This window comes from Marmota marmota, unplaced genomic scaffold (genome assembly GCF_001458135.2).
Source record: "Marmota marmota marmota unplaced genomic scaffold, marMar, whole genome shotgun sequence".
In the NCBI taxonomy this organism is placed as follows: Eukaryota; Metazoa; Chordata; class Mammalia; order Rodentia; family Sciuridae; genus Marmota; species Marmota marmota.
This window is the reverse complement of record NW_026000068.1, coordinates 141,137-150,266: the sequence shown is the minus strand read 5'-3', so window position 1 is coordinate 150,266 and position 9,130 is coordinate 141,137. Positions and strand designations below refer to the sequence as shown.

The following is a 9,130-nucleotide window of genomic DNA, read 5'->3' as shown; positions in this document are numbered from 1 at the left end:
TAATTTAAAAATTTTGCGTGGTGCCTACTCTTTCTAAGAGCTTGCTGTAATTCAGACTCCATGTGCCCGAAACTTGATTGCAAAGAGACTGCCAGCGTGAACCTTTGCCAGTAAGGCACAGCCAAGCAGGCAGAGAACGATTACAGTAGGGTGGGGTGAACACTTGGTGTCAGCTCACACTGAGACCCTGAGGAAGGACGCCTTCAGCAGGCAACCCTGCGAGGCTCTCCTGCTGGGTCCCACCAGAAAGAACAGCCTGGGATACACCTGGAGCTCCAGGCTGCAGAGCACCTGAGATGGAGATGCCCCTGGGGGAAGTGCTGCCAGGAGTGGTGCTCAGGTGGTACTGGGTCCAAGCTCTTGTCTGTGCCTCAAGGAAATATCTTATTTCCAAACTCTTAAATCCTTTTAAAAGTCTTGAATTGCGGTGAAATAAGGACCATGGCTCGGTAACCACACTTATTTTATTAGCACTTATCATTCTAATTCTCAACCTTTGGTACAGAGCCAAGCTTAGTGGAAACCAACTCCACCTCTGGTGACAATCAGCCCCTTAGGGGCAAGGAGCCCAGGGCCGTGGGCGTGGGGCCTGGCTGTTCAGGGAAAGTTAGGGCTGGAGAAACCACAGGACATCCATAAATGCCACACTCTGTGTCCTGACCTACTGCTGAGGCCAGCACTCACTCAGATACAAAGCAAAGCAAGGACAGAGTTACTGTATCAGCCGGAAGCCGCTGGGTGCTCCTGGCCCTGTTTTGAGCAAACAAGCCTGGCTTGTCAACATGCTAGCCCCACAGACACATCTAGCATGCCGTGTGAGCCTCCTGCCGGGCACGCAGATTTGGTTTATCTTTGCTTTTCAGTCTCTTCCTCAGCTGTTTTATGGGCTGCTTCTTTCTTTACACATGTTCTGTGACAAGTCCTCGTTTCCTTCTTCTTGCTGCCTCAGAGTCCAGTCGACCCTGCTCCTATGGCAGCCTGCCCTGGCACCCATTGCACCTCCACTCACTACCACATGTGCCTGCTATAGGGTCTGCTGCCTGACCCAGGAGCACCCATGACACATCTTGAAGGCAGGGCTTCCTCTCCTACGGCACCTAGCAGGCTTGTTTACCATTTTCACTAAGAACTGCTTTTGGTGGTGATGCTGGTGATGAATGTGCAGCCCAAGCCTCTGGCAATAGGACTGGCCCTGGGCACCCTGCAGGCTGAAATGCAAGACTGCCCTTGCCCTGGTGGGGCGCCTACTCCACTTGTTTCAGTGCTCTGGAAAAGTTTTCTAAAGCAGTTTTGAAAGCTTGCAGCAAGAAGGTGCCGAGCTCATTGCTTGTTTCCTGGATGTCTGGGTCGAAACTTCCGAAGACAGGCGTGGAGGCCTCGATGTCCTCACGGTTGGCCCGCAGCAGCACCGCATGCAGCTCCTCAGCAATCGCATTGTACTTCTGCTGGTCGAATTTGGACACGGCCAGCTCGTCCTGGGGGTAGGCAGTGCCTTCGGGGTAGCAGTCCTTGGGCACTGGGAACTCAATACGCCGCAGCTCAGGCAGCTCGCAGAGCGCGGTGAAGAGGCGCTGGAGGGCGCGAGCCGATAGCGGGTTCCCTAGGAACCGGAACTCCTGTAGCTGGCGGCAGGGGCTCAGGCCCAGGATCAGCATGCCCACGTGGCTGTCTGCGATGCTGCATTCCTCCAGGGTCAGCGCCCTCAGTGTCTGGGAGGCCCGGCGGAGCAGTCTGAAGAAGGTTGAGGGGTACAGGTGCAACAGGTTGTGTCCACTGAGGTCCAGCACTTCCAGGTGGGCAGCGTGTGCACAGTCTGCCAAGAAAGCCATGTCGGCGTGGTTCAGGGCACAGTTAGCCAGGTCCAGTGCTCGCAGTGGGGTTCCGAGGGGGCTGAGGGACAGGCAGAAAGCAGCACAGGTAACAGCAGGGTTTAAGAGTAGGTGACAATCCACTTGTTTCTCTATCACAAATTGCCTCCCATGGATAAATCCAGCTGCTGCCTGATTTCATACCATCTGCCATTTGAGAATAACTGGTGATTTTAATTAAATTCTTGAAAAAATTCAGAGAGTTTGTGATAAGGGAAATTACGTGAAGTTCAAGTGTCTGTGTCCACAGCGATTTAGGTTTACTGGAACACTGCCACGCTCCCTCACTCACCTAGCCTATGGCTGCCGTTTGGCTTTGTGGCAAAGAATAGGCTTTAGGATTGGGGTGTGGTTCAGTGGTAAGTGCCAACCCAGCATGCAGGAGGCCCTAGGTTCATCCCTAGCACACACAGTTACGCAGGGAGCCTTTTTCCACACCTATACCCAGACACTGCAGCAATCCCTTTCATGTTGTGAGGGAAGTCCTGTCGGGAATGGCAGCTCAGAGAGCTGGCAGCAGGGGCAGCAAAAGAGCAAAAATAAGCAAGCAGGAAAGCACCCTTTCACTGAGGAACCAGATCCACATGGTGTTAGAACTGGGAAGGGAAACCAGAGACCCTGACGGCCTCTGCATTCCTAAGCCACCAGTTTCCATTTAGTTGGAGTAGGTGGCAGCAAAGGAGCAGCTGCAGGGGCGTCTCTGGAACAGCGTCCATACCTGGGACTTGTGAGAACACACATTCTCAGCCCACTCACCCTTTTGGGACCCTGACCTGTCAGTACCCGATTCCTGCTCTTTGTTCCTTCCTATCCTCCTGCCACAGCTACCTCTCACTGCCCACCCACACCTGGTGGATCTGCTGCCAAGAGCCTGCCCCTGGGACAGCACATGAAGCCACCCCAACTGTGTCTCTCCCTGGCTGCTTTCCTGCACCCCTGTCTATAGCAGAGCTGCCCAGAAGGAGGCACCCTGACCCCTCTACCTGAGGGCTGCACATGCAGTCCTCCTGTGAGCCATCCAGGAGGAGCATTGCCCCCGCAGACCTTCAGATGAGACTGCAGCACCAATGGCTGACAGGCCAGCTCAGCCTCACTCCCACTCCTGATCTGGTATGACATCGGTGGGTTCGGGCAATTTGTCCCACAACAGGTAAGTTGTTAGGTGGGGGTGTTCTTATGCTTTGTTTACTTGCTACTTAGTATGTTCTCTCTTGCTAACTGGAAGCAGTCCCAGGTCCCCCCAGAGCACTGTTCTTTTCTGGTGGCTCTAACTCATAGTTACCTCAACCCTGTCCCTCTCCTATAGCTTTGGCCAAAGCAACCCCAAAGAGATGAACCAGTAGCCTTATAAGTTAGCAGGTCCCATCCCTGTTCCTCAGCTCCTCTCCAGCCTTCCTTGCCAGGGCCCAGAGTGCTCACCTGGCCTCTCCTCTACTCACCTGAGCAACGTCTGGATCTTCCCGGTCAGCGTGGAGAAGGCCACACTTAGCTCTGTGAGCCGGCTCATCTGGCTGAGCTCCCAGGCGATGGAGGAAAGGAGAGAGTCCTCACCCTCGGGAAGCGGCGTGGAGGTGGGGGGTATGTCGAAGGCCCTGGTGGGCAGGGTGAGTGAGACCAGCTGAGGGAAGCCCACCTGGGCCAGCAGCTGCTGCACGTGCCCAGCATTCAGCCGCACGTTGTGAACCACCTCCAGCTTGCGCAGTGCACCTGGCTTGGCCAGGCCCAGCACATGCAGGAGCTGCCCAGGGCTTAGGCTGTCCGCCCTGAAGGACAGGCATCGCACCTGCAGAGGGGCTGGGCCTGATGGCTGCAGGGCCTGCACCACCACCTCAAAGTTACCTTCAGTGACAAAAAGGTCAGCAAAGACCTCAGTGGAGCGCCTGCCCATGCAGGGCTCTGCCTGAAGCTCACAGCAGGTCCTGGCCAGCAGCTCGGTGCGTCCCCACCTTCCCAGTGCCCTCCTGCAGGGGCACCGCTGCACCTGCACATCTCGAATGCCAGTGAGGTCTGCCACCCGCAGCCAGCGGCTCCCACCCTGCAGCACGTGGTCGGCAAGGCCCCGCACGCAGGCCTCCAGGCAGGTCCTGCAGGCTCGGTCACGCAGGTCCTCTGGGTGGTCAGTGCTCGGACCCAACAATGCAGCCAGCCGGAACTCCTCCAGTGGCCAGCATCCCAGCACAGCACGGGTCACTTCTGCCTGCTCCAGCAGGTAGCTGGCCTTGAACAGAAGTGGGTAGAGGTTATGGGCCACACTGTCCAGGCTCCCCTGGGCCAGCAGGGGGTAGGACACCAGGGCTTCAGCAGAAATGAAACGGAGCGACCTCATGGCGCCCTCAGACCAAGGCAGGACAGCATTCTTCTCTCTGGTTCTGATCGAGGTGTGTGCTCTTCATGCCTATTTTTAGCTGCTGCTGCTGCTGCTGCTGGGAGTGCTTGGCTTTGGGCAGAAAGTGGCGAGCTTGCCCTTCAGTCATCTGACTGCTATTTTGGTCCTGGGGAGCCTGTCTGGTGTGACCATTAGAGGCGGCTGTCCACCTTGTGGCACCCAGATTGTGAAATCAGAGCTGCTTGGCTCCAGGTGCCCTATGCGGGAAGCCTAGGACATATAAAAAGGCAAATCACCTTCACTTCTGGGGATACCAGGATACCAGCAATGACCCCCTTTTCCCTCCTGGGAGAAGTCTCTGTTACCCCTTTTTAAATAAACCCTGCTTTATACGCTTGCCTTGGCATGCTTCTCTAATGATATACTTCAACATGTGAAGAAGCGGAACTCGTCACCGGTAAACGGCAGTATCATGACCACTTGGGAAGAGAAGCACATTAGAAATGGCCACAGCTGCCCACCTGGCCAGTACCCCCACCCAACAACCTCTGCATCCTTTAGTGCTGGCTGCATGCAGTATCACAGAGGAAGATGGAGTGAACTCAGGGTACATGAAAGGTGCTCTGTCCCCTCACCAGTGCCTGGCCTCAGCCCACACCTCATAAGGCAAGGGGGGGGTGTTTCTTGAAAATGCACAAACTCATAAATGAAGACTATGGCATCTGCTAGTGCAGTCCTCGAGGCCGGCACCATCGGGGGACAGCATGATGGGGTCAGAAGCACTGCTTTCCTTGTGAACAGGCTCTCCTAACCTGCCTTCTCTGAACCCAGAGCCAGACCCAGTGTGGACGGAAGATCTACTTCCTGCCACCAGGCCCCACCTCCTGAAGGCTCCACCACCTCCCAGTAGTGTCCCTGCTGGGGACCAGTCTTAAGCACTTGGCCTTGGGGGGCATTTGAGATGCTGCTCACAGCTGTAAAGAGCTTCCCTTCATAGCTGGCTCCACTCAGCTTGCTTAGGATGAGGACTCAGTGCTGGCGTGGTTCATGTCCATCAAATTGGGAGGATACTCAGCTGCTATTTCCTCAAATTTCCTTTGCCCCTGCTGTGGGAACTCTAACTACAGCTCACTAGTCACTGTCCTCCAACTCACTGATGTTCTGCTCTTTTTTTGTTTTGGTGGGGGAGGGAGGGGCAGGAGCAGTTCTTTTAGCGTGTTTCCTTTTGGACAGGGACAAGTTAATTTAGGTGTCAACTTGACTGGATTAAGGACTTTCCAGAGGGTTGGTAAAGCATCCCTTCTAGCTGTGTCTGAGGATGCTTCCAGAGTAGACTGGTGTGCAAGTCAGGGCTGGGTGGGGATGAGCGGCCCTCCGTGAATGGGCACCATCAGGCAGCTGGGCCCCAGCAAAGCATGAAGGCCCAGGAAAGGGGGATCTGCCCTCTCTGGAGCAGGGCAGCCTCTCCTCCTGTCCCTGGACTCAGAGCTTCAGGCGCTCTGGCCTTTGAGCTTGCACTGAGCCTCCAGAGTCTCCAGGTGCAGGTGGATTTAAGCTCATTCCCTACTTGTTTATCTCAGGTAGAGGTGGAAAGTATTTTTTTTTGATTAATAAAACATTCTTTAAAAATTTGAAGAATTTTGCAGTAATGTCAGCCCTTCATAATCACTGTTTCCAAATCCAGTGATTTAACCAAACAAGGATGGAAAATACTTGGACACTGCTTCTCTACTGAGCACATGCTGACTCCTTGGGGTCATCTTCTTTGTCAGGCATGAGTCATCTGGAGGTGATTGAGCACATGGCAGGACTGTCTGGTGGGGTAAGCACTGCTCAGTGCCCAGGAAAGCTTGTTTTCCCTGGGAAGTGAGACCAGAAGGACTCTAAGAACATGATCAGGAAGGAAGCGGAGAGGGGAGCCGGCCACATGTCTGTCTCAAACCTTCAGGTGAGGATCAAAGCAGAGCGGCCTTAGTTGTAAAGCAGAAGAGTGTGCTCTGAAGAGGAGCTCTACCATGCAGTGAGCATGCACCCTGTCCCACTCAGCCTCTTCCCTGAGGGGCACAAGAGCTCCGTGAGGACAGAGACAGTATCTTTCCTGGGCCCTCTGTGGCTGCACAAGTTTGTAGCAGGGTGCTATGCTGCAGATGTGGTTTGGGGGTCTCTGGCAGCAGGTGAAATTTTATACCTGAGTGCCGCAGTCCGGCTGCAGCAAACTAGCCAGGGGGTGACGAGCAACTTGTGTACGTTGATACAGCAGGAGTGGGAGCCGTTTATTGTAGGACAGGAGCAGTATTTATACATTCCACACAGCTTATCTAATTAGCATAAACTAGATACAGCAGTCAACCAATCAGGAATCTCCACACTTAATGGCTCGCTGGCGTGACTTCACAAACCACTCCCTCTGGCATTTTGCCAGGCGCCACCCAGACTTGTTTACAGACCTTAACATTTCCCCCTTTTGTTTAATTTAAATAACGACCATAGTGGTTTTTACACAAACACCATAAATAATCTGCTACAAGCAGAAGGGGAGGATACAAAATGCCACAATACCAAGCCAATTGATGGCTCCATGCAAGAAGCCCTTGGAAAAATTATACCAGTAATGACACCGTTTGCAAAGATACCGAGTTACAATTTGTTGTAGATTACAGTTTGTTGTCTTAGTCCAGGTAAAGCAGTGTCTCAATAGATTAACTCACAGTCCAGGTTAATCACAGTCCAGGTAAGTTCTGCATGCAGCTAGCTTAAATCACAGTCCAGGTAAGTTCTTCAGGCAGCTAGCTTGATCCGAAGTCTCCTCCGGTTCTCAGCAACACTGGAAATTCTTCCACCTTCATCTTCATTGGCACTGGGATGAAGGCAGGAACTCCGGATGGCTAAAGAGAATCCTGTAGCATTCCACGAAGAAAACAACCTTCTGAACAATTTAGTACATTATCTCAAGGTTTTTTACATTTGAAATAAGCCTTAATAGTGCTCATTACTCATCAGCCTCCAGGTGTGGGAGAACCATTGTAGCTTAGTTATTGGCATTGAAAATTATCAAACTTCAGGGACTTCTTCCGCCCAGCTGCAGCGTCCCAGGCAGCCCCAGATGGCCCTGGGGAGTGTCCCGGACTCAAACTGCTTCTGGGCACAGGTTTGGATTTGGGCTCTCGCAGTGGCATCGCGCTCCCCGGCTGTGCCACTTGGAAAGCCCTTGCTGCGCGCCATGACCGGCTCGAGCACGTGGCAGCTGCGATTCACGCACCCTCGCACCCTCGCACCCTCCGGTAACGAAAAGTATTCAGTAATAGCCTTTTGCTGCAACTTTTTTCCTGATAATCCTTCCTCCTCTGAACTTTCTTTTTCTTTCTGACTAGAGTTCCTGGGCTTTTATCAGCACATGCACTAATTGCTCTTGGTTCCACTGGGGTGTCTCTTTCCCTTATCAATTTACTTTTTATCCCTTCCATATTTTCATCACAAAGACAATACAATAAACTGAGACAAAACAAGACACAAACATACTGTATCAATCCTCTCCATTTTCTCGAAATGTCCATTTTTCCTCTCGCCCTATCTAGGGACGGGCAGCTTTTTTTTGTCACTTACCCCCGAGTGTCCTGGGGCTCCCCGTAACGGGCCACCATCTGCCGCAGTCCGGCTGCAGCAAACTAGCTGGGAGGTGACGAACAACTTGTGTACATTGATACAGCAGGAGAGGGAGCCGTTTATTGCAGGACAGGAGCGGTATTTATACATTCCACACAGCTTATCTTAATTAGTGTAAACTAGATACAGCAGTCAACCAATCAGGAATCTCCACACTTAATGGCTCGCTGGCGTGACTTCACAAACCACTCCCTCTGGCATTTTGCCAGGCGCCACCCAGACTTGTTTACAGACCCTAACACCTGAGCTCACAGATGTGTCCTCCAGGCTGGTCCCTCTGGCACAGAAATCAAACCCTCAGGGTCTATGGAGGGCCTTCTCCACATGGGCCTGGGGCTCCAACCTGGCTGGCTGGCCATCCTGTTCAGACCTGAAGGGTAAGGCTCTTGACGAGTGTCCGCAGCACCAAGAAACAAGGTCTCCAGGAAGGCATGGTCAACCCCACTGGCCTCTTATCGACTGATGGACTGAGACAGACAGGCCACTAGGTCAGCTCTCCATTCAACTGGGCCAACAGCAGCACTCAAATGCCTTCCAAAGCCCCGGGCTGTTTCTTTGCACCCTGTGTGTGCTCCAGCCCTCATCCTGTGTGCCAGTTCTGCTGTAGCCAAAGAATAGTACATTCATACAGCCGGGGCCCTTGGACTGGTAGTCAAAGGGATGTACCTGTGACCTCTCCCTGAGTCCAATAATAGTGCATTCATACAGCCGGGGTTGGTCTGGGCCCTCACCCCTGGTGAGGCACACAAGGCCTGCTACTCCCCACCCCACTGCCCCATGTCTTCTAGGAGGATAGCTGCAAGGGGCTGTCCAGCTTCCCTAGTTCTCTTTCAAACAACCATAGCACCTGCTCAGGAGAAAATTCCACATTCACAAGTGAAGTGGAAGTAACTGAGCTCTGGAGCCACGCAGCATGCTTCTCATAACGGCTTCTTCTTACATAACAGCTGGGCACCTAGATCCCAGCTCGACTACATTGCAAATGGAAGTTAGGCCTTATCCGCAGGACACCGATGAAGGGAGGAGGGTCCCCTGCTCCTGCCTGCCCTGAGGATGTGACCGGGGTGCCCCTCCTCTGGCATCCTCAGGTCCCGAAGACTCTCCAGCTGCTGCAGATCTCATTCAAGGTGAGAACCAGCCTTGAAAGATAAAATGGATCCATCTCCACTTGGTTGCACAGTCCAGAGAAAAGGCAGCTCTTAGGGCTGGGCTGATCAGGTGGTCACATGAGCTCTCAGGCCCTGGGAGAACATGCTGTTGGTGACATCCCTGT

At 53.3% G+C, this 9,130-nt stretch overlaps 1 protein-coding gene across 1 annotated transcript; it reads right to left on the bottom strand.

Annotated features, from left to right (window-relative positions):
* Window positions 1-446: 446 nt before the first annotated feature.
* Window positions 447-4,283, bottom strand: Lrrc14b (leucine rich repeat containing 14B). Its single transcript, XM_015490417.2, has 2 exons — window positions 3,308-4,283; window positions 447-1,890 (listed from the first exon to the last, which is right to left on the bottom strand). The coding sequence occupies exons 1-2, from the start codon at window positions 4,192-4,194 to the stop codon at window positions 1,245-1,247; spliced, it is 1,533 nt and encodes a 510-aa protein (XP_015345903.1). The 5' UTR covers window positions 4,195-4,283; the 3' UTR covers window positions 447-1,244.
* Between the last annotated feature and the right edge of the window lie 4,847 nt (window positions 4,284-9,130).